This window comes from Prorops nasuta, unplaced genomic scaffold (assembly GCF_024137725.1).
Source record: "Prorops nasuta isolate Cenicafe-Biocafe unplaced genomic scaffold, Cenicafe_Pnas_1.2 PNAS00022, whole genome shotgun sequence".
Classification (NCBI taxonomy): domain Eukaryota; kingdom Metazoa; phylum Arthropoda; class Insecta; order Hymenoptera; family Bethylidae; genus Prorops; species Prorops nasuta.
Window position 1 is genome coordinate 586,650 of NW_027116819.1, and position 26,051 is coordinate 612,700.

At 42.2% G+C, this 26,051-nt stretch overlaps 1 protein-coding gene across 1 annotated transcript in view; it reads right to left on the reverse strand.

Annotated features, from left to right (window-relative positions):
* LOC136781420 (neural-cadherin-like) overlaps positions 1 to 26,051 on the reverse strand; it is a 50,155-nt gene that overhangs the window by 15,903 nt on the left and 8,201 nt on the right. Inside the window, 15 exon segments of the mRNA XM_066740323.1 lie at positions 7,815 to 8,004; positions 8,086 to 8,268; positions 8,384 to 8,573; positions 13,998 to 14,188; positions 15,419 to 15,430; positions 18,151 to 18,342; positions 18,413 to 18,559; positions 18,643 to 18,997; positions 19,088 to 19,328; positions 19,391 to 19,667; positions 19,747 to 19,966; positions 20,039 to 20,285; positions 20,369 to 20,560; positions 21,144 to 21,729; positions 21,731 to 22,563. Coding sequence (XP_066596420.1) covers positions 7,815 to 8,004; positions 8,086 to 8,268; positions 8,384 to 8,573; positions 13,998 to 14,188; positions 15,419 to 15,430; positions 18,151 to 18,342; positions 18,413 to 18,559; positions 18,643 to 18,997; positions 19,088 to 19,328; positions 19,391 to 19,667; positions 19,747 to 19,966; positions 20,039 to 20,285; positions 20,369 to 20,560; positions 21,144 to 21,729; positions 21,731 to 22,519 — 4,012 coding nt within the window. The 5' untranslated portion in view covers positions 22,520 to 22,563.

Below are 26,051 nucleotides of genomic sequence, written 5' to 3' on the forward strand. Positions count from 1 at the left end.
GCCGCTGTTCGCTGCGTGTTGATAAAATTGTTAATAATTTTTTCGGACGAGTATCATCGAGCTATTCGTGCAAGATTGAATATTCGAGAGTGATGAAAATTTGATGGATGAATTTTCCAGGTATTATTATTTAACGTACCGAGATAAGTGCTGTTGGTGATAACCCAGAAGAGTTTTAGCGGATCAACCATTAAAACACGTTCATCACAAAAAGTCACTGATGATTCTTGCTATTTTTCCTCCCGTTTAAATCTTTGTCGTCACGGAAAACTTTGCGTTCACTCATCTAAATTGCTGTTCATTCCGCGTTTCGCATCACCCTGCGATTGCATTTCTTAATGATAATCTCGCGACACGCGTCTGCTCCCCTGGAATAATCAAGCGTTGCCTTTATTTAAATATTGCGAATCCTCCTTTTTCTCACGTCTGGAAAATCCGTCGTTCATCGACCTCGACTGAAAATTCGTGGAAAACTGCTAACTACGTCATATTGGAAAATTCTGTTAGAGAATGAAAATTATTAAGGAACAACGTTTTGAAAAAACAATCGATTTGGAAGGTGTCTCCCGTGATCTGGTAAACACGGCTGTGAAAAAGCCAATTTTTCCGGAAAATTAGGAAAATTGCTTCTAGCTCGGTACGGAAAAACGTTCAATTTTCGTCCACGAATTTTAGCGGAAAAAACAAACACTGCAGAGACTGATAATATTGATAAAAATAGTGATTTCTACAAAGATCACAAAGGGAACGATAGCTGTGTTTTCCATTCCAGAGTATGACGGATGAAAATTTTTCCAGGAATTTTCCCAATTTTCACTCCAGTCACGATCGTGCGATTATTTTCCGAGTTTCACCAAAAATCGCTCTCTCCCGATTCACTTTGCACGGTGAGCGAAAACACCAGAGGGGTAGTTGGGGGGAAAGCGGGAAAATTTGGGCAGGACAAATGGGAAAAGCCGGAAAATGGTTTTTCCTCGAAGGAAGAATCGGTCTGGACGACAGTGGCGGCGGAAAGGAGAGAAGAAGAAAGGGAAATTTTCCGCAAAGGAGGGAAAATGCGTTAGGGTGAAATTGGTGGATTCTAGTTGGAGAATCCCGAAGGACACGCGAAAAGGGGATGAGAATGGCGCGGAAGGAAGGGAAAGGGGTGAAATCGGTATCACACTGGCACCTGAGAAACGTTGCGTGTGGCGGTCCAGCGGCTTGTGGATGCCGAGCAGACGCAAACTCCCCCACCCCCGGCTACCCCTACCACCCCCGAGAAGCCCGCCCCTTCCACGACAAAAGCCCGTCCCCGTCTGATCAAGGGAATCCTGGAGAGGAGCCGAACATGCTCCGCTACAGCGAGCCCTCTCTCCTCTCGTCAACCTCTCCCCCCACCCCCTCCGAAGCTCACCAACCCTTTGGCAAAAAAAAAGAAATTCAACCCTACCAATTGTCCATAATATAAGCTATACCATCCAAGAGCTTTGTAATTTTTGCCTGTAATTTTTCCGGTCGCAAGAACATTTCCAGGACTTCATCGACGATATTTTGAGTCGTTGGGGGTGGTCGGGGGTGCGCAGGCGTGGGAAATCAGTCGGGCCAGCGCACAATCCGGCCCTCAGTCAATATACTCCGTGTGCCCTGTCCTCGGTGCAACGGAATTCCCGGAACCCCCGCTCGCACACACACACACATACATAAACGTCCTTTCACCCCCGTCGAATCCTTCCCATAGAAGATTCAATCCTTTCAGAGTCCCTCAACCCTCTCCGAATCGTGTCTAGGACTCTTCATAAATCCACCCTTCGCTCACAAAACTCCTCCAGCCCTCCCACCCTTTTTTATCATTATCCTTGGATAATTATCCCCAAAGAATATCATCCCCAATCGATTTCAATTATTTCATCTCATATTTTCCCCCCTTATCCTTCCCCTTTGTAATATAATTTCCCTGCCAAAGCAAATATCGCGGAACATTAAGTTTTTCACGACTCCGCACCGCAATAACGGATCGACCGATCCTTAAGGCGCGCTTATGAAGAAGACGGTTCGAAGGATTCAAGGAATAATTCGTTCCGCGTTTTACGAACTTTTTGCAGGCAATTTAATTTTGCAGGGAAAATTAAGGACGTCTCTCGCTGTTTATTTGTAGATGCCCGTGCTGGAGTAGCTTTCGGGGTGAGACGAGAGGCACGCTCCGTACGAATCAATTAAGCACTTTCCGGCTATTAATTAGCGACATAACTCGCGGAGGTTCGACGCTAAAATTTTCCTTCCTCAAACGCCAGTGTTTCATCATGGCAAATTGCTTTTTATTTACGTCTTCGGTGCTGCAATCGATTCTCGCAAAAAGTTCAAATTGTCTCCTCGTCGATAAAAAGAATTCCCGTTCAATTTGCCAGGGACTTTGAGAAGAGGGATTTTTTGTGGGAGATATGAGCTCCCCTTAAGGTTATACGAGACGTGACAAATTTCGTCTCGTAAAAAACCCGGAGAGAGTCCAACGAAGCACGTGGGTCCTCTCGCGGACGAAGCTCGTCCAGGCGGCCATTTTGTCTTAATTATACGTCACTCTCAGCCTCCACCTCCCCCTCCCCCCCCCCCCCCCACCCCACGAAATGCCCGGGGATGAAATCGAGGACTCGGAAATCTTCCCAGCTGGAAAAAAGAGTTTAAAGCTTGTAATTCTCGCAACAGAAAAGCTTCCTAAAAGCTGATGATACTAAACCATCCCCAACCAACCCTCCCTCCACGTACACCCACACGCGACTTGTTTATGAGACAAATCTCGTTTGGTGCAGGAAAACCAGAAAACTGGACACACAGTCCCAGCGAAATGGACCTTTTTTTTTTTGTAAGGAAAATGTTGGTCTCATCCTGAAAGTGGATCAGGACTGGGATGGTATTGAGTGGAAATTAATAGGAACTTATTTTCACCTATGATTGATATTTAGATTGGAAAACGTTTGTATATTGACCACCAGTCGGATATCCCCCTTTGTGCCGTGCTCGTTCCGGAAATAAACGTCGAGCAAGTCGATCGCTACGGTTTACGTCGGGTACACCTATATATAGAGACGTTCCGAACGGTCCGACGAAAAACTTACATTTTAAAATTAATTTTCTCGTTAAAAACGAAGCTCGACGTTGCGAAGAAAAACGTGGACGATGCTTTATACTCCTTTCCAAATTACAACCAATATTTTTCAGAAATATCTCCAAATTCCTCGAACGATAAATTAATACACTGTCATATGAAATTGATTGGATTTTTAATCCACACTATTTTTCATTCGAAAATTCATGAAAATTACCTATATAGCTTTCACACAGGCTCCCTTGGGAAAAATATAACTACAAAAATCGTAAACTCCAATTACGATTTTTTTATGAATTGCGAAAATTGACGAGAAAATCTATGTTTTTTGTATCTTCGAGAAGCAACTCGTTTAAATTTCAATAATTTCTTACAAGTTTTGAGTTTCTTACAATGGTCCATGATAGAATTCTCCGTGAAAGGGCTGCAGCCTCGTCCACTGAATTGCCGAAACGTTGAACCCTCGAGTTCTTTTATCAACATCGAAATTAATTTCTCAAGTTTAAAACTGACGGATCGGGCTTGAAATTGATAAATTTCGGGCATAAATTCATCAGAGATATGGGAGAAGTTTGGCTGATTTGGGAAGATTCCACCTAGTGGAGAAAAATTTGCAAGTGTATTAAATCATTTGGGTGACAGGGAGGGATTGGTAGTGGTGAGGGGGCGAATGATATTCGCGGAGCTCGTATTACTAGCTGGATCGAATCTTCTTGATATTGTCGCCGGAAACTCGTGCAATTTATGAGATTCCGGAGCGATACGTGTAATAAGAGCATCGCCTTGCTGCGCTTAATCACATCCCGTAAAATACAGGATAGCGAAAAAATAAAATCCTTCGGCTATAAATCCATCGGGACTGCCTCGTAAAACACTTCATTATCGTTAAAGCATTAAAGTAGAAAACTTCTGAAATGGGAAAGGATCAAAGCAGCTTTGGAGAGCACAATTGCGAGGTACCACTTATTCCTGGGCTTTATTTGTCCCAAAAGTACAGCCAAGTACTGCATGTGAATCTAAAAATGAAATACTGCCAATAAAGCGGAATGACTTTAATGATAAATTCTATCGCACGGAAATTTCCTTCGGCACTTGTTTCCGAGAATATCGATATTTAAAATTCGCAATAAATTCAATTAAATTCTAATAACTTGGACGCCAGGAGCTTTTCTACCTCTCGATGTCTATACGGTAAGCAACTAACTTCTTCCAAAAGTATATCACAGTGGTACCAGTTTCACCTTCGAAGGTTGCAAGGAAACAAAAACGAATTTTTTTAAATAGCATTTTTATTTCATATTTATCGTAGCTTATCTCAGGAGCTTTTCAAAACACGTGATGGGTTTATCGTTCCATACAGGCGTTCGCTGAATATTTCCATTGGAAATTTCATTTCTGTATATACATATATATATATATATATATATATATAGAGAGAGAGAGAGAGAGAGAGAGATGGGTGTATAGGTTTGGCTGAAGTTGGCTGAATATAGTTAATTTTGACCCTCCGGAATTAGACAAATTTGTAGGCAATCGAAGTCCTGGTGTTACATAGGATTATGTTACAACAATGTTCCCCAGTTGCCTGTGCTATAAAGCCTAATGCTGTTCCGCCACCTTTTCCGGCAACATTGTGCTTTCGCTGACGTCAAGCGTCACAAAATACGATAGGAAATTGGAGCAATGAAAAAATATCCACGAATGTACCACGATAAAACGAGAGGACGAAAAATGGGAATTTTTAGTAGTTTCTTTGTTTCTCAAATCCTCTTTGCTCGGTTTCGACGATCTTTTTTTCGTTTGTTAAATTTAACAATTCCACTTTTAAATGGTAAAATGAATAGATGTTTCTTCCCCCCCCCCCCCCCCCCCCCAAGGATTCGAATTAGAAGGATGCGCAAAATGGGCTCGATGCGAAACAGATTGCGAGTGAATGGAGTGGAATTAATACCGGCCAGTTTGTGATTTTATAGCTATTCGATATTCACTACGAGGATAATTCGCCAGCGATATATGTGAAATTCGCTGCGTTATGTATACTTGACAGCAGTGTATATCCACGTTGAAAAAATGCTCGACCCAATTTATCAAAATATCTAAACCTCCCAGTCTCTCGTATTCCGAATTTCCTTCGACAGGGATTTTTAAAATTCTAAATCAATATTGGTTTTTTACAGAGCAAACGCGTATGAACGATCGTATAGGCCAATCACTGCGTAGAAAGCACCATAATCGAGGGATTAAAAATAATGAATTAACGTTGTATCAATTTGCATTTCACTCTCGATATTCGTTTAAAAATTATCAGGAATAACGCGTACGTTTGATTTCAGATTTGGACAAATATTAATCGATCATCGTGGTTTTTAAACAGGTAATTCCCTGATTTCGTCCTATATATATACAATTATTTGCAGTTGTCGCGATTCATTTATCATCGATGTTAAGTTCGATAAGAATTTAATCTATACATAATAAAATGACGAAAATCCTTCGCTAATAATTTTCCTCGTAATAAAGATTGATTTTGTTAAACGTAAAAATATTCGAAACTCTCGTATGGTCAACATTTTAACGAGTGCTAAAAATTTAATGGAAGAAATTAACGAATTCTTTGGATATAATTTTCCTCCTAGCGAAAATGGATTTTCCAGTACATAAAAATAATCGAAACTCTCGCGATTCGTATCATCGATAATTGCAACACCTGCCAAAAAGTTAATTCAAGAAATTAGCAAATCCTTCGGGTATAAATTTCTTCCCCTGTATTTTCTCCTGGCGGAAATTATATCGCGAAAGTTTGCGCTAAAAGTGCAATAGAAGAGCAGAAAATTTCAACATGGCCGCTGGCGCGCAGTTTCCAAGTCCTTCCAGTTTGTTTTTGCTCGTGTCTGTGTTAACGTGCAAAGGTGTGGGTCACGATAAACGAGAAACTTTCCACAGTTGAAATGGCCACTGTGCGTATTACATTACACGTGGCCACCGTGTTTCATTCCACCCCTACACACACTCGCACACGTACACGTAAATCCCCTGCGGTTAGGTTAGGTCAAGTCATGCATTTTACAGGAACACACGGTTGGTTTATGCATCAGAACGTAATTGGCTACGTTAGGCAGGATTTTGCGTTTGATTCGTGTAAAAATCATTCTCCTTTCGACGAAAACCCTGAAATCGTATAAATAATCTTTTCCCACCACCAAAAATCCCACCCCCGTAAATTCGACTCGATCATCGACTTTTGCCTCGTCCAAGAAAGTTTTTTCCCCACGCGCCCTTGGAAAATGTTCAAACTTTCGCTATAAAGCGTATAACCTTGATGAACTACTTAGTTGCTTGATTTAATATTTAAAAATCGACTACAAACTCACCCCACGACTCAAACCCAATCCCTGAGCTGAGAAACCTTGGGAAATTCCAGAATTTTCCGGACTCTCCACAGAGTCGAATTGGACGCGTGATGTACGATGCAAATGTGCGAAATTCGATAGGATCTAGTTTCAGACATATTTGAATCAAATATAATTATTCCCATCCAGTTGTGCCAACGTTATATACAAACGCGTTAAATTAATCGTGCACCAATCACGAATATCTCATTTTAACGGCGTTCGCTTATATTTTTCGCTGATTCGATCAATTCGCACAATTCCCAGGACGGTTAACGTGATTTACATGATTTTTCCAGATCTTGGAGAATCGATTAGAAATAAGGTCGACGAGCACGTATAGTATCCGCGGAGCATAAAATGCATACGATCGCGCAGTCAGCAACAAATCCTCTGCTGACTCCACTGGGCGTTTGCATTTCGTGCTTGACAGCTTGAGAATTAACGAGGCAATTTTTGTCAATTTATCGTCAAAATTTATCCAGCGAGAGACCGATCATCCCTCTTGCACGAAAATTTCTACTCGATGACCTCCACTCGACGACCCTGTGACCATTTCATTTCTTGCCTCGAAAATCATTGGAACGATTGGTCCATTTTCAGCATCGACGAAAAATTCCAAGAAAATGTCGACTTTTCCTGGAATTTTCCTGTTTTCGAATGGATTTTCCATCCGCTCGTTTTCTGCTGTGCGAATAAAATGGGAGGGGGGGGGGGGGGGGGGTGGGGTTGCTGAAAGTGAGAAAGAGACACGAAACGTAAGTTTTTTAAGCACGCAGCTTCGGTTTAATAGCTTCCTGGTGTGTTTTCCCGTTTATATCTTGTCCTGACGAGACTCCACGGGCCATTGGACAATGAGCAACTCCCATCAGCTCTCCCCCCCCCCCCCCTTCAAGAAGAACAACGCTGAAACGGTTTCTCCCGAAACAATCGCGACAAGATTCCCCCCGTGTCGGTGCAAACAGCTCCAATTTCTCTCCACCAATCTCCTAGCAACGCTTATTGGTTCCTCCTTTACCCGCAAAAAGTCTCGTTTTTTCACCTGCGCGATTACACCGAGTTTTTCCAGTGATTTTCCATCTTTATGGTAATCGAACCTTCTGCGCGAGAGAAGATAAAACGCTCGAGTGAGTATTTAATATAATTTAAAAATGCTCATTTTTTCATCTTCCATTAAACTCTTTCCCACTGGTTATTAGTCAAGGATTTCCTCGGCAAATTTGCTATACTTATATATATATATATATATATACAAAGAATACTCCAAGTAAGTAATTACACTGATTTCACAAAATCTCTTTCGAATTTGCTCAATGATTTCGTTAAGCAATTTTGTCACTCACCAGAATTAGGCTGACCATTGCTATTGGGCCTCGCAGAAGGGGCCCCATCCCTCGCCTCGACTTCCAGTGCGTAAGCACCCTGCTTCTCACGATCGAACACGACCTTCGTGAAGATTTCTCCAGTCTCGCTGTTGATCTCGAAATACTCCTTCCCCTCGTTCCTCTGACTCTCCACCACGTAATAGGTCACCTGGGGAATGGTATCGAGCGTCGAGTAGAATTTTCCAATAATCGCGCGTGAGACGCTCGCACGCGTGAAAATGGAGCCCACCTTATTGTTCGGGTAGCTGCCGTCCTTGTCGATGGCGTTGACTTGCGTCACTTTGCTGCCGATTGGCTCGCCCTCCAGAACGGTTTCCTGCTCTCGTTCGGTGAACAGTGGAATCTCGTCGTTCACGTCCTCCAATAGGATGTAGACCGTAGCCTCGGAAGCCAGTTGTTGGGCTCCGTTGTTCTGGAATAAAAAATAACATAATAATAATAATGTAATAAAAGGACGTTTATAGTAAAAAAATTCAGTAGTGTTCTATTGATATTTTTTATTGGCAATAATAAGCTTCCTCGTTTACCTCCACGCGTATAGTGAGATTGTACTCTTTGATGCTCTCGTAATCCAGGGGATGATTGACCTTGATATCCGCCCAGGTCACATCCGCCTCGGCCCTTTGCTGCAGATAGAACGTGTGGTACTTGTTGGTTTGCGCGGTGGATCCCGGCATCAGACGATAGAACACCGTTGGATTATCCTCGATTCCAGAACTATATACACACACACACACGCGGAAGATCGATATTAGCCAGGGGCTCTCCAATAGCCGGATTTTCTTGTTCGAAGAACGGAAAAATGGACAGAACAGAAAATCCAAAGAAAAGGAAAAGAGAAATTACCTACTGTCGATAAGTAACATTTACTAGATTTATCACCGAGAAACATTACCAGATACCAATTCGTTAAGCTCGGGGTAACGGAAGAAAAATCAGAGAATTTTATTTACGGCCGGTTCCGGTCGGTGATGGTTTAGTGTGTTAGTGTGAGGAGATCGACCGAATAATTTTCTCCGATATTCTCCCCCCCCCCCCCCCCTCCTCACTCCTTTCATCTAGTTTCACGTGGATTCGTTTTATCGTCATGCACGCTGCTCTACTACGGATTTTATTTGTCTCGCTCTCTGGGATCTGGTAATTTTGTTTCTCGGCGTTGGCAATACGTACGGTTGGTAGTACATATTGAGAGGAAAAAAAACTAACGAATGAACGACGGCTACGAAACGTCTCGGAACGAAAGGTCACCATGCCATTTTTTTTATAAACTTTCTAGGCTCAACTATTAGATACTTGAACATAGGAATCAACGAATCAACTAGCGCGAATAAAACAAAAAAAAACTAGTATATATCTAAAGGCACCTGCGATTTACAAGATATTTGCTTGGCAGATTGGTCGTCCCTCCAGGATTAACACACACACATTCGCATCTGCCAATGCAAAACAGCTCTTCTTTTCTCTATTGTATATGCTTTTTTTCTTTTTAATCCAAATACAATTCCATATATACTAAATAACTATGCAAGTCTGCCAACAGTCAGGCAACGTAATTGGCGAGATACTCTCTAGTTACTTTTCCTCTGTTTCATCAGCGATGAAACTCATGCATCGATGCTGCCCCACTCCTCGCCGCGACTTCGCAAATCCTTACGCGAAAATTTATCAATAATTTCGCCCCCAACGTCGTTCCTCTGATATGTGATTATATTTTGTCACGAGTTGGCGAATCGAAGATGGAAAAAGCCCCGGTAATCCAAACATATAACGGGATTGAACAAGTACAAAGAAATCGGTGCACAAAGCGAGTTTTATAAACGTATTATTTTGTTTCGCGGTTTTTACCTCGGCTCTATATAACGTTTTTATAATTTTGCCCCTCCCTCTTTCTACATTTTTTATGTCATACCGAATTTCGGATCGATACAGTATGACTTTTGCGTTTCCGGACGTTCCACGAGACTACTGTCGTTGAAATTCATTTCTATAGTATGTTTATGCTAATATAATATAGCGTTAGTATTGAGAAGCGAGTGATCGATTAGTGGCTCGATTGTTCAGCTCCTTTCCTTTCTAGCTTTTTCCCTTGTTTTTTCTTTTTTAGTAGAGGTGCTGACAAGCGTGATCGTCGTGAAAATTCTCACTCGTGGTAAACCAACACGCTAGTGGAGAGAGCGTGTACACAAACGTTTGTGTTATTATTCTGCCACCCGGGGGGGGGGGGGGGGGGGGGGGACCCCAATAAGGCGTTCCAGGAAAGACAGGGCAACAAGAAATTCCCCGAAGAGCCCCGAGATCATTTTCCGTGCACGTGCGCGTGTCACCGCGAGATGTGTGCGTGTATCAGTGTGCTCTGATGTGTTCCTAAACTCGTTCGAATACGTGCCAATAATTCCCTAGATCGCGGTACTTCCCCTTTTCTTTTCTTTTCTCTCCCGAGATCTTCTCATGCTGACGCAAAACGGTTCTTCCCTCTAAGGAGAAAACCTCCGTTTGTATTATTCTTGCCACACGTTTTTCCACTTTTACCTCCAGTTTTTCTTTCAGTAACAATCGAAACAATAATTATTATCGGACCAATTATCTAACCTCTAAATTGCTGAAGCTCGGTAAACGGAACTCTGACATCTACGATAAAAGCCGTTGGAGTATGATCTTTGAAAATATAATATTTTTATGCAAAATAAATATAACATTGTATTTTATATAGGCACTTGGGTTTTGATATTGAACGTAAATTAAAGCAGCTGACGAAACATGCCCAAAAATTAATTACGGCATACAAACTCGACTCTAGTCTCTTCTAATATGTCTGCTGTACGCAAAAGGAGAGAAAAGGAAAAAGAAAATCAGTTTTTATTTATCTCTGAATTCGATCAAAAAACGCGACCTTTGTTCAAAAATTTGTTTTTTTTTTAATCTAGGTAAAAAGAGATTTTGAAAAATACCAATCGATCAATAAATTCACCGGTTATTCCAGAATGCTTGAGATAAGTCTATGGTAAAAATTTCTCAATTTTGGCCAAGCTTATCTGTGTGCGCGGTAAGACTTATCTTAAAAACATTTGGAATGCATCGTTGAATTCATTCCACAAAATACAAACAATGAAAAATTGAGGGTGTGTTCAAGTACGTAAGCATCTATTCGTAAAACATGCCCAAAAAATGTTTACGGCGCACACACACTAATCTTATACGAGACTCCTAAAAAAAAAAAAAAAAAATTTAATTTTGTCGATGGAAAAAGAAAAATTTATCAGCGTTTTTCGCGTCTCCTGGTAAAATGAAGAAACTCCTGGGTAATTTTTTAATTAGCCGATCTTTGTAGGGCTTGGTTGGCTCTAGTTGTGGGGAAGAAATTTCCAACGCGTTTAAAGATTGAAATATGTTTGGCGAGCAGGTTGGGTGTCGGTAGAAAAAGACGAAAACAATGCACGAGGGCTGAACACGTGGCGGCCACCTGGCGAGTCGCGCCTTATGCTCGCCGTACAAAAACCACCGGAAGTGCTTCCGTTACTCGTCGAGGCCGTCTAAAATTGCTCCATACGATTTTTTCCATCCATACAATACCCAGTCGTTTTCAACTGCGAGTTTCTTTACCAATGAAATTTTGCAAATGAGTTCGCAAAAACTGAAGAAATGTGAGTACGAATGTGAATGGGAAATAAATAGAAATTGCTCATTCGATTTCGATTACCACGGCAAAAAACGTAATAAAAATTAGCTGCAGGAGACGCAAGAAAACCGATGCCGGTCATCGTCAAAGTAAAAATGGGAAGTGGACCAAAAATGCGGGCTGATGGAAAATAGCAGCGCGCAAAAAATGGTTCCAAAAAGGTGTTCGAAAAAAGACTGAAAAAAATTAGATAGTGTAACAAAAAGACAAAGAGGCGGGTCTCCGTGAACAGCCACACTTACACCGAAAAAAGACGTGCATTTCGCGTGGTTATTGCGTGTGTGCCATTGTGTGCGTGAGAAATCCACGTCACGTGAGGTACTATAAAAATATCTCAACAATTACTCGACTATGCAAAAATGCTTAAAAATTTGCTATATCCAAATGAAAGAAAAAATTGGCAACAAAAAATTGGTTCACGTGACGCTTTCCCCACTCGAACGTGAACCAAAATGGCGTCTCACGAGTCTCGTCTAAAATTCTAACAAGTGTGAGTATTGCTAGAAAGATACCGAGAACGATCCGTTGATCCTCGGAAAAAAATGCAAGTGTCAACAATATCGAGAGGCTGGTAGGAGTGAAAGAAAAATAAAAACAGAGAGACGAACGGATCGCTTCGAAGAAAGAAAGAAAAAACCAAAACATAAACACAAGAGAGAAAAGTGTTCCCGTAACCATTAGTGTGTATATCGCGTGTATCGTGTTGTGATATTCGTACACAATATCAATGAAACGTGCACAAGAACAATGGCGACGAGATATATTTGCGTGCAGGGCGGGTTTACGTGCAGAAATGGCCGCACGCGAATCATTAACAGTGTGACAGACCTGGCTTTAACAGACACAACTTTAGCGCCAACGGCCGTGTTCTCTCTAACGTAGATCGGGCCATATACTACGTGGTCCCATACGGGCGGATTATTTGCACGGTCCACAACGTCAATCTGAACCTCCACCGTTCTCGACAGGGGCGGATAACCCTTGTCGTTGGCCATCGCCTCCAGCTTGTACGTCTCACGCTACGCATTTGTTTAAGAAACGGGAACAAAAAACAAGTGGCAAGTTAGTCTCGGCACGTCCTGCACACTCAAGGCCGACGTCGACCAATGAAAAAACGCGATAGCAGAGAAAATGCCTCTCTTTATCTTCCAGGAATCCCCTCTTGGATGGCCGCCATTTTTCATCACGGCCTGCAACATTCTGCACTGCTTCCCTGCCTAGGGATTTTCGACCCCCTATAGAACATCATTATAGGATACCTAGCTCTCTCGAACTTTGCAAATGGCCTCGCACAAAAAATCTCTATTTCTCATCACACACACACACACACACTCACACATACATTTTGTCAAACACACATACGCTTAAAAACTATGATAACCCAAACGTTTTAAATCTTATATACGATTATGGCTTCCGTTTGTTACCGCGCGTAGACCGCGAGATCTGGACGAGACGGAAAAAATCCTCAGCGGTATAGCCAACCTGCTAGAACCAAACAAACGTGATGGCAACAAATGTTAGTCTTTTCGATCTACGAATAGATATTCGGATATATGAAGCTAGAGAGCTTGTTCATTTTATTTTGGCATTTCGAGTTCTCGCAAGTTCCGATCAGGACTTTTTCCATGCTTTCTCCTCATTATTTTCGTGCGAATTTCCCCCATCTGGTTACTTCGAACCTCCGAACTACACCACAGTCTCCATCTAGCGGTCACGCGACATAGGGGATTCCCGCGAGCTTCTCTACCAGATCTCGATTGGCCGGCGCTTTTAAATATAAAGATAATACAAGTAAAAATAGGGACGGAGTGATAGTAGTTTGGCATTGGTATTAATGTAGTAATTAGTAGGAGTAGTAGAAGTAATAGAAGTAGTAGTAATAAAATAGTAGTTAGTAGTTAGTAGTAGTAGTAGTAGTGGTAGTGTCCGCCAAGCAGCGATCTACCGCGCCGCGCTTGACCATACGTGCTTCCGCTTCCGGGACGGAGAGTCGTGTGTTCGAGGGATTTTGAGGTTAGGTTACTTTTCGTGAAATATACCATAAATGAAAAGCTGCTACATATCCCGGACCATTCTTCCCCTTCCTTCCTCCCATCGGTTCCATTGAGAATCGATAGAGAGAGGGAGAGAGAGTGTGGGGGGGGGGGGGGGAGAAAGAGAAAAAGAGTGAGGAAGATATAAAGAGAGAGAGGGAGAGAAAGAGAGTCGTGGTTCCGGAAACGATACTGGGAGCCATGATACAGACGATACAGACTTTCTGGCAAAGGGCTTTACCGTTGTTCTCGAAACTAAAGAGCAATACAGTGTGGATAAACAGAAAAGTTTAGTGATGGAAGGAGAAAGGAGAGGAGGGGGGGGGGGCAGAGAGATAGAGAGTGGGGTAAAGCAGAGAGGGCAGCACAGCATGGCACGGCACGGCATGTCACGTGTCTTGTCTCTCGGTCATGTCGTGGCATACAAACCTGGCTTTCACCGACGTCACTACAGTACCCACTGTGACATTTTCTTTGATGTGAATGGGGCCGTATACATTCGCATCCCACACAGGTGGTTTATTGTTTCTGTCTACGACGTCTAACACAACCTCCACGTCTGCAAACAAGCTCTGCATCCCTCTGTCGGAGGCCCGTACTTGCAGGCGATACCTGTCACGCTATTGGCAAAACATTGGGCCGTCAACTCACATGACACACTCTGCTCTACGTGGGGTTTTGAATTTTTTTTTTTTTTTGAGTTTTTTACATTTGATTTTTGGCATTTTTTGGTTACTTTTTACTTTTTCAACATTCTTGACTTTCTCTACTGAATTATTTTGCGAAATTTCTGTGTTATTACTTATTTTTTATTTTTGGTTGTTTATTTTGCTGTTACTTGTATGTTTTTGTGCTTTTTTTTGTTTGATTTGTTTATTTTGGTTTTTCATTTCGCCCTTTAGCGATCTTTTCGTTCTTTCCTTGACGTTGCCACTTCGAGAGAGACTGGTCACTCGCCGAATTCGCGAATCTCGTCAAAATTCTACTTTCTTTCTCGTGATTGGACTCTATATAGCGATAATAATTCTATCGATCGAAACGGTGATTATTTTTGCATTAAATCTCGCGGATGAGAGTTTCGAGTCTCGCGGATGTCCCAATTGAATCAAAGTGCGCGAAACGATCAGTGAAAATATCCAAAGTCATTTATCCGTCTCCTGCAACATTAAAACTTTTTTAAATGAAGACGGTGAACGAAATGGGAGCACTCGACACGTTTCTTAATGTTTTTATGTACAAGACACCCAAGAGGCTCGAAACCAAAGAGTTCTACGGTCGACGCGAAACTCGCAAACTTACGAGGTTACGAATAAAAAGAGAACGGAACAAAATCAAGTTACAGAACGTAGATAGATAGATACAAAGTGAGAAAGAGAGAGAGAGAGAGAGAGAGAGAGAGAGAGAGAGAGATGGAAAGAGAGAAAGAGAGAGATAATATCGAGTAAAAAAAATAGAACGAAGTTTTAGACAAGTGACGTCTCCGAGTGACAAAAAAGTGAAAAAAAAAATAATATTGGAAGAAAAAAAAGAAAATATTCTAATTTTCAAATATACCGAGCGCACATAGAGCGAAACGAACGAAAAGGCCCTCTAATCGACTTTGCAACGAGTCTTACGTATTTCCTATCTCATTTACATTTTTACTCCGCGTTACTTTTCCCCATTTTCCGTGCTAGAATTTTACTCTATTCTTTTTTTTTTTTTTTTTGATTTTCCAAGCGAATCGGTAAACGCGCGAGCACACGGATATATATACATATATATAAAGAGAGATATAAATATATATTCAGCGAGTGAAGTCTCGTCGATGCAAAGTGTCGAAACTGAAAAATGGTATGTTTCCTACTTACTGGAGAACAGCCCTTTTATTATTGATCAGATCATCAAATCCGAAGAAAGTAAATGGTGCAATAAACACAAACATAAACAATAAGAAGATTGAAATTAGTTCCTTTACGAAATCAATCAATGCAGGCAACTTGCATGCAAGCGAGAATGCGTTAAAGAGGCTGAGAGGGGGGGGGGCAGGGGTCTTGTCGTGGGAATGGTAGAAACAGAGAGAGAGAGAGAGAGAGAGAAAGATATGGAGTGGTTGGCTAAGGCAGATAAGTCTTGAATATAATAGACAGAGATATACATAAAAAAGAGGTACATTAGCAGGATATTGGTATATCGAGGAACGAAAAAATGGTCGTTTTTCGGGCGTGGTTTTATAGGGTGAACAAAAAATATTAGACGACCCCATTTCGTCTGATTTCTTATTACATTATCATTTTTTTTTTTTTATTAACGACACTCAAAAACCGATGGACGTTATTCGATCACGTGGTTCTCTTTCTCCAACGTGTTTCGTGTCTGTTTTTATCGTCTCCTGACTCGTATTTTCATCGTTCATCTCGCTTGTCTCGTTATATACGCAAATGTACATATATATATATATATATATGTGTGTGTGTGCTTAACGTGGAAAGATACGTGTGCTCGTAACACACACACAAACACACACAAGTATATCGGGTGTTCATTTCTGCTCTAGTCACGACAGTGGTATGCCGCCCCAATCACAGAAGAAAAAATGTCACACCACGAACAGCTTTCTTCGCTATGAGAAACGCTCTCGAAAAAATTGGATTTCTCTCTTCTGTGTTTTTTATCATCGTTATAGTCATTGCTCTTTGCGTTCAACTTTCTTTTGCTTTTCTTTCATACGATCGCTGTCTGTCACGTCGTGGTGTATCGGAAGTGAGATATGGAAGAGTGCGAGGGAAAAAATTCGAAGTAGAAAACAGGATGTTCTGAAAAATCGTCAAAATTCAAAGGAAATAGACGTGTGTTTTGGTAGAGGGTGAGAGAGGGGGGAGAGAGAAAGAGAGAGACATAGAGATAGAATAGAGAGAAAGAGAGAGATTAAACAAAATCATTCGGCAAAAACAAAGCATCCAGTGTTAATAAAAAAGTGAGAAAAATCAATCGGGATGTTATTTTGGGGGGAGAGCGAGATAGAGTTAGAGAGAGAGAGAGAGAGAGAGAGAGAGAGAGAGTGGAGAGGAAATAGGAGCGAGAGCGAGATCCGTTCCTGTAAAGGAATCAAAAAACACATTCATATAAAATCAGCAAGCATTTGTCAAAAATTGTTTATGTCTGATGCACCACAAAATGCGTAGAGGTTGAAGTACACCGTACGTGGGGCTCAAAAAATGTCGTTCCCACCTGCTCCTGGAAGTTCAAAAAACATCACTTCCCTTTTGAAAAACATTCACAATTAGTATTTGTTAGGAGAGAGAACATTAAAAGGTTATTATTGATTATTATTGTTAGCTCGTCTCAATTATTGATCATCATCTTTTTGTTTTTTATTTTTTTTTGCTCTATCTCTTGCTTTTTGTCTCAATGTTTTTCTACGTCTCACTTTTTTTTTTCTCTAGTTTCTGCTTTTTGACTTTTGGTCATCTTTCGGGGCCTCTCCAACGCGTGACGTACAAAAATCGCAAGCTCCGCTCCCTTGGCTATTTTCCATTGAAAGAAAAATCGGTCGTGAGAGAAAAAAGAGCGCGACAAAAAATCGAGCGTTCGTTTCAACGAGCAAAGATCGTTTGGTAAAAATACGCTTGAAGCAAAAAAACCGTCGCGCTTCGATTCGCAAAAAATTTCCTCTTTTCGTGTTTCTCTTTTAAGCAGATTTTTGAAAAAAAGGTAACTTGGAAAAGTGGTGCTTGCCGATTGTTCGATCAAAGCTCTGAATTGGAACGTTCAAAAAGGCTAGTCACGACGCGAGTACATTTATTAGTACGGACAACGATTTAGTATATATATATATATAAATATATATATGTTCTCGAAGAGAGAATCAGAGAGAGATAGAGAGAGAGTGTTCTGTTGCAAAAATAGCCCGAACGGTCGATCGATTCAGGTACATGAAGCGTTTGAGGAAATCAGGCATAGCTAAGTATTTACCATAGTGAACACATTGTGCATATCAATGGGAATTAAAAAGTTCTATACATGTGCCGTAAAAAGGAAACTCATTTCGTTGCATATTAGTGATGAGAGAAATAATTGTCGACCAAATGGAAATGTATACGTATATATACACAAGTAAGTATCGATAACATCTGTATATATACATATATATTTATACTATAATATAGCAATAAATGTTAATCGATAAATACACAATTAACCCGGTAAGTCAGCAACTGAACGTATACTCGCAGTAAGAAAAGTCAACTTAAACTCGACGGAACGTTTAAACACTCGAGTTTTGCTGAATTCTTTTTTTACTCGATTATTCTTCCTTGCAAATGTATATTTATATAGTCTCGTTAGTCTCTTCGGTATATAAATATACATTTCTTTTCTTCAGCTATTTTAAGTAATCCTGAATTTGGGACAGTCGGTATCCTTGGTCCACTTTATATACTTTCAGACGTTTCGTTCGATCAACTTTAGACTATACTCGTGCAATTTTAATAAGATCCTTCTGATTCGTGATAAATGTGGTCCTGGTATACCGACTATCCCAAAAATTCCGCAAAGTACAGTCTAAGGAGGTTTATGATTATTGATAAGGATCGTTACTCACGTCTAGAGGCTTCTTCAAAACGATCCAACCAGACTCTGGTTGAATCTCAAAATAATCCAGCCCTTGGTCATTATTCGGAGAGCTGAGAGAGTAAGTAATCGCGCCATTATTATCGGCATCCTCGTCGGATGCCGACACTCTCAGTATATTCGTGCCTATACTGGCATCCTGTTTCACATTTTCCACGTATCTCTAAAAAAACATGGCCGAGTCAGTGTCGGAAACTCTAAAAATCTTCATTTTTCAGGAGAACGCAGCTCACCTGACGATCGAACAATGGAGGATTGTCGTTAACATCGGTGATTTCCACTGTGAACGAGCAAACACCTTCCAAGGATGGCTCACCCTGATCAGTGGCTTTAACAGTCACAGAGACGAATTTTCCATCATCTCCTTCGCGATCGAAAACCTGTCGCGAAAGGGGGAAACGAATTAATTGTAGTTATAAATTAATAAAAACACTGTGACAATAATCAATAACGTTTTATTTACCTTGTTGGTCAGGACTTGACCAGTCTCCTCGTCCACGGTGAACTTGGTTCCCTTTTGATTGGGCTGTTGTACAATGGAGTATTTCACCTGTCCATTGACACCCTTGTCCTCATCGGTGGCCTGGACTTTGATCACTGGACTCCCATTGGGTGCCCCTTCCTCAACTTTAGGATTGTAAGTGGCACAGTCCTTGAACATCGGTTTATTGTCGTTTACATCGGTGATGAAAACTACAACAACCGCTGTGCTAGTGTGTATGTTGAGGTCACCGTTGGGACAGCAAGCCCCGTCATCCAGGGCAGTCACGTTCAACTCGTACTTGTCCCTGTCCAGGGATATGTTGTTCCCGTGCAACCTAACGTTAATAATAAGAAGCAACAATTATAATTAAAACGTCAAACGTGTGGACCATTCCAATGGTTGGAGAACGCTGTGGAATATCGACCTGATAACTCCGGTTATTTCTTCTATGACGAATTGACCGGAAGTCGTGTTCCCTCCGACAAAACGGAAACGGACATTGTCTCCGTCCTTGTCGGAAGCCACGACTGTGGTAACCAGAGTATTGGGACCAGCGTTCTCGTCCACGTTAGGCGTGTAGACCTGTTGAGAAAATTTTGGCTCCTCGTCGTTTTTATTCTTCGTGTAAATCCGAACTGTCGCGTTTCCGGTCTTCGGTGGTTTTCCTGTCAATTCGGTACGAATTATTCATCCGACAGAAACGATCGTTAGAATATTTCCGCCATACCTTTGTCTTTAGCAGTAACGACAAATTCGTAATAAGCATTGTTGTTATCGGCATCCAGCTGTTTATTATTAACAATAATGCCATTGGTGTCGACACTGAAATGGTCATCCGACACCAAATACTCGATTTCCGCGTTGGCACCGGAATCAGCGTCGGTTGCTTTCACTTTGAGGATGCTCGTGCCCAGCGCTATGTCCTCGTCAACGTTGTGCGCTTGATAATCCGGTAGTTCGAATTTCGGAGCATTGTCGTTTACGTCCGATACTCGAATGGTCAACTGAACGAGAATTTTATTATTAATATTGTATTTAAAAAAAAAAGGAGGAGAAGCGAAGTTTAATCGTAGAATAAATTACCTCGACGGAAGTGGAGAAGCCACCAGAGTCCTCCGTAGCGGTAACCACAAGCGCATAAATGTGTGGCTGTCTGAGGTCCTCGAAATCTAGTTCTTTAGCGAGTTTTACGATACCGGATGTGGGACCGATATTAAAAGTTCCGGCTGCTCCTTGTCCAGCTGCCTTCAGCGTATACCGGATCTCTCGATCAGCGAACGATTTTGCTTTCACTGATATTATGCTGGAAATTTTTTAAAATTATTTCCCGTTAGTTTAAAGGGACATTTTTAAATTTATACGATTTTAGACTCACTCCGAGTCCTTCCTCTGATTCTCCGGTATTTCAGCCTCGTAACGGGTCATGTAGAACTGCGGCGGGCGTTTTCCACCAACGATCGATAACCTCTCTTCAGGGGTGGACTGGAATCGTCTCTCGTCTATTCGTCCATTTTGGTCCTCAGCTTTCACGTACAGCACGTATTCCATGTCCAGTTGGAAAAGATCCGTTCCTCTGGTGCGTACAACACCTGAACGTTCGTCCACTTCGAATCGACCACCAGCTGAAATTCAAATTGAGCCATTAGGAATGAGTAAAAGTTCTGGAAATTTTTTTGAAAATGAGGGACGTAAGAGCATAGCTTACTCCTGTCTCTAACGATGAAATAATGAATATTGTGATCGGTATCTGGGTCTCTGGCCTGAAGAGTAAACACGTGAGTGTTGGGTGGTGCATTCAACTGGACCACAGTCTCCATGGGTAAGGGTCTGTTGATGAAATATGGTGGCTCGTCGTTAACGTCCTTCATATTAATGATCACACGCTGATTATCCGTATCTGAAATGTTTTATCAGCTAATGAAACTGATTATTCTTGAACTCTCTCTCTCTCTCTCTCTCTCTCTCTCTCTCTCTCTCTCTGAGTTTTTCAAGCTCTATTTTGCTCTCAAGCTATAAGCACAGCACGATAACATTAATAGGAACGATTACTCATCGCCATGATGCTACACTATTAGAGATGATCATTTTTTAAAATGGTTTAGTTGGAAACTACTTACATGTTAATTCTGCTTGATCCAATGATGGCAAAAAAATGAAAATATTGTCTCATTAGTAAATAAGCTAAGTATGTATACTACTGAATTTTTGGTGCACCCTAATCGATTTGGCGTGTATAAGCACTAAATTTTAAGCTAAAAAAGAGAGAAGAAAATGAAAACTCATCCCGAATTGGGCCTGTACCGTTAGGCAAAGGACATGGCACGCCGATCTTCTCGTATTTGGAACAAATGGCTTCAATCGACAAAACAATGATACATTAATAAAATAACAGAAATGGTACAAAAATTAAAAATATTTCCGGAAGTGAATAAACTTGCTTGGATTATTTATAAGAATGGATGGAATGATCTATGTTTAACCTTTATTCATATTGGTGATGGTGACCCAGAAATCTATGGTTTTCTCCGGACCCAATTCCTCGTAGTCCCATTTCTGCTTGACCATGACGGAGCCATTAGCACCAACAGTGACCCATTGATTCTCATCTCTAATCTTGTAAGTCTCCTTATCGTTCTCCTTTTCCAGATAAAAAGCTATCTTTCCTTCCTCGTCACCGTCTGACTCAGCAAAATCAACCTTCTTCGTTGGTCTGACTGCCCTCGTCACTCTTCTCTTCTGAATCCTATGGACTTCCGGCTGGGGACCAATCATTTCCGGTTCCAGCTCGTTCTTCACATCCGGCACTGCCGACAGGAACCTCAGAAGCACCCTGGCTGGTTTTTCCGTTGTCCTTCGTGGCGTACCAAGATCATGAGCCTCTATGAGTATCTCGCACTCAGTGTCCTCGTCAGGGTCACCTTCCGGTTCTCCAACCAGCAGTAGTTCTCCAGTCTGTGGTACCACTACGAGAAGACTCGTGGGAGTCATCAGCCTGTAGAAAACCTTGTCCCCATCGGCGTCTTTCGCAGTGACCTTGCCCAGAGTGGAGAACCTCTTCCAGCCTGGTACGACCTTGAAACGAGGAGGATGAGTTTAGAAACGAACAAATATCTAAAAGAGCATCGAACCAAAGTGGATGGACTACCTCGAACATGTAGACGTCTCTCTCGAATACTGGTCCATTATCGTTTTCGTCCATGACCTTGACTATACCACAGATCTTGGAAGCACTGACGAATCCAGTATCGAATGCCCTGACCACCACCGAGTAAAGGGCTTTCGACTCTCTATCGAGTGACCTCGCAGTGACCAAAGTCACGCCCTGGTCCTGGTCCCTCAAGGTCAAATTGAAGCCAGTGACATTGGATCCCTCCTGCTTGAGGATGAACGGGTAACTCCCATCCTCGTCGGGAAGGATGCTGTAGTGGACCGGTAGTACACCCCACTTCCTCAGCACCGGAAATCCAACTATCTCGGCGCCAGCCGGATGGTTCTCCGTGACCTCGCCCTCTCCAAGGTACTCGTGGTAGTTGGACATGTTTCTCCTGTCGATGACGTAGAGGTGGAGGTCGTGGGTCTCCGTTCCGTTCGCCAGCTCCTCGAGGATGATCAAATTAACCGGCCTGTCCATCAACGGTGTCAAATCCGAGATGGTCATCACCAGGCCGTTCTTCAGGACCGCGAAATATTTCGAGAATCCGGTATCCAAAAGCTTGAAACTCGAGCCCTGCTTCTGGTCCGGATGCAACTGAGCCACTGCGTATCCTGGGTAAACATCGTGGGGCAGGAAGACCATCTTCTCCGCCCTCGACCCCGCCAGACCCAACGCCAGGATCACCAGCACCTGGACCCACATCCTTTCTTCTCTTTTCCACTAATGCATCAGTTCACCAAATAATCCTGCACAAACAATATTTTTATCTCAATTATATTTCGAAACACTACTCTCATACATATATATATATATATACACCCCCCCCCCCTTCATATTATTTAATTTCTATCCGCACTGCAGTTTCATAATAATTATAACCACTGGATAGATGGAAATTTTCGACGTTAATGATTTTCGAAGCAGCTGCATATATCCTCTATTTTCGTAGAATAAATCATGATTCTAGGCAATCGCTGGTTCTGCGCTGGCCCACATTTTCCACGAGTTTCCCCAAATGAGCAATAATTTCCACGTGCTTGGCCGAATTCATCATGCCCAGAGAGAGAGAGAGAGAGAGAGGAGCAATGCGAGAATAAATTCGTTCCGCCAGAATTAACCTTAATTTGCTTTTCCATCGGTTGTATCGTAAATTAAGCCTTGGAAATTTTCAACCACGAAAGGTTTATCATCGTTAAATGATGCGGATACCAAAAAATGTAACTCGACATTTTTCGCTAAATCACCTCTGCGAAGAATTTGACGAATGTTTATAAACAAAATCTTAATGATTTTCCTCGCAATCAATTGCAAATTTCGCACTCGAGCATTCTTTTTCAAGGCACTGACGTTTCGAGTTTTGAATTTCGACCGGAAATAAGAGTCGGGCGTACCGGGAGCCGAGCATTGTCATTTAGCGACCCTCCGCCGTTCCATTTGATTCCATTCACACTCGCGAACAACCGGATGCGGCTCGACCGCGGCTCGCTTAACTCGAGAGAGAATGCACACCCGAATAGCGTAGACCCCACCGTCTATCAAAATATTTAATATACTATATATATATATATATAGACGTCACACACGACAAAGTCCCCCTTCCTCAATTTTTTTTCGTGCCGGCTGCACTTGTAAAGCCGGTCTCGAATTAACCTTTCATTTGTCTCTATACAGAATAAAAAAATGCTCCAGTAATTTTATCAATTATTTTAATAAATTAACATTCTTTGATGTTTATAATAAACGCGGTACCAAATTGTTCCGGTACGTGAAATCAAGACAAATGTGAATATATATATATATATATGTTATACTCGTAGCATCTACTTGTGGTGACGACAGAGCGAGAGAGAGGGTAGAGGCAGATGGTCTGGTAGCATAATACAGTTAAGTCCTATAAGAAACACGACACCTAATCCTCCTCGAAACGTATTAAGTGACTGAAGTTTGATACGCGAGTTCTTCAAGGATAAAAATCGACTTATTCCATGAGAATGACCTTTATAGATACGCCCATTTCAAGTGAGCAGATTCAACGACCAAGGGATAATAAAAAAGCCTGAAAGAGGTCCTTCTTGGTATTCGGTGCTACTTCGTTGGCTGATTAACGCTCGAGCGACCGGAAATGGGATTTTAGTAAGCCTCGGATTAGTCGCTTCGGTGATTTTACACCTTATCTCACGCACGAAAGCTCACCTACGTATACGACTCTACTCGGAGATATACCTTATAAACCCTTCTTCAACTAGATACTGTATAAAAAAAATATCCCTCGAGTTACTCCAGGTTAAACGATTAAGGGCAACGATTACCCTTGGAAGAGAATTTTTTTTTAAAAGGGACTTTTGTTATTATAGTCTTTGAAAGAGAGAGAGAGAGAGAGAGAGAGAATGGAACTGGTAAAATAATTTAGATTAGCCGTGAATAATAGAAGGCTTTAGAGGCTGGGAGACCGAGTTCCTTTGACCTTTGCGAATCGCTGGCTGGAAAGGTCGCGCTGGGAAATAACGTGGGCGTGCTCGGCCTCGAATTTTCGCTCCGATACGAAAAAGCATGTGAGGCGGAGAGGGGGGAGAAAGTAAACGACACGGAAAAATGGAGAAAAGCCAATCAAATATTGTAATACAATCCCTCGTGGCGAATTGAAAAGGTGATCGTTGTCGGGAGGGGCGAAAGGGGGTTATCAATTAAACGGATCGAAATTAGAACGAGACCCGGTCGATCTGCCTCAATTGCGAACTTTCGGATTAACCGCCAATCGTTCGTTTATCTCGAAAATCTAACCGGCAAATAGACACTCGGGTATAGCCGGAATTGTTTTCCTAATTCCAACCACTGCATCTCGACTCATCCTCCGAAAACATTCCACGGGATTTCGTTAAATTGCAAATTTTCCCAATAGGTTTTTCCAACTGGTTCGAGTCGAGTACCGCTCGGATTGAGAACCACTGCTGCTGGCTTTTATCTACTCGACCAGGCTGGAGGCCAATTAAGCCAATTAATTGGAGGGTTCAGAGATGCTTCCTAAGAAAATGACGTAGTCTCGCATGTGTCCCAGACAGAGGAAGGTTCACCGTGTGTAATTTACTTAGTCCGATTCGCTTAAAATTTTTCGATCATCCGAGCAAATTAGGTCTTCGTGGATTGGCCAATTTTTCCTCCGGAGCAAATTCGCTTTGAGGGATGGATCAGCTTTGCCGATCCAGGTGGCACGTGCATTAGCGTAGAGTGTGCAGGGGCGAATCTTAAGTGCAGGCCTATATATATGTATACTACTGGTTTGTTAATGAGGGGAGCCCCCTCTCCTGATAGGTCACGTCTCGAGAATACCCATATCGACTCGAGTCAGCGCAATCCACGCTATTTTTTCTCCCCCCCCCCCCCCTTCTTACAAGCCACCATATATACTTCCCATGCAGTGTTCGAGAACGTCCCATGGAACCAACGGTCAAATTCGTAACATGTGACGGTTTTTTTAAGCTCCTTACGTCATCGTTCGTCCTTGAAGAAGTTTTGATCATTTAGAGTGTATAGCCTTGGTTCGGGGAAAGGATTATTTTTGAGAATTGTTGTGTATTTTCTTGAGTGGTCAAAGGGAAGATTTTGCGAAGGGATGTAATAACAGTAAGAGGCACAAAATCGAAGTCTGCTGAAATCATCGGTCAAAGGGACCGCACTTTCCCTTTAATCCCCCACCCCATCCCCACCCTTCTCGTCTGATCTTCGCGCATCGATTTCCGCAAAGCTTCGGAGGCCGCCGGCGCAGTTTAGTTCGTGAAATATTTCGGAGGAGCTCGTTAGAGGACGTTTACCCTTCGTCCCCCCCCCCCCTCCCTGTACCTCTGCAGCTCCTACATCGCACACCCCACTCCACACTTCGCCACCCCATGAGAAATCCACCCCCCCCCCCTCCCTTTTGCCCATCCAGACACGACCCCCAGCTTTGTCCTTTCTTGCCTCTCTTTCATCTCCCCTTCCAGGAAATCCTACGTAGCTCACCCCAGGACACACGCCCCCCCCCTCCGCAGAAATCCTGCGGGAAAATCGCCAGGAAAATATTTATAGCCCGCCGGAAAAGCCCGTGTTGAAAAGAGTGGTGGAACGTTTTTGATTTATGTTATTTTCTGAATAAAAAAGTGCCAGACCCCCATTATTACGAAGGAACGAGATTAGAAAAATATTAGGGGGGGGGGGGGAATTAGGAAAAGTTTAAATCAGGGAAAGTTGGAGATTGGAA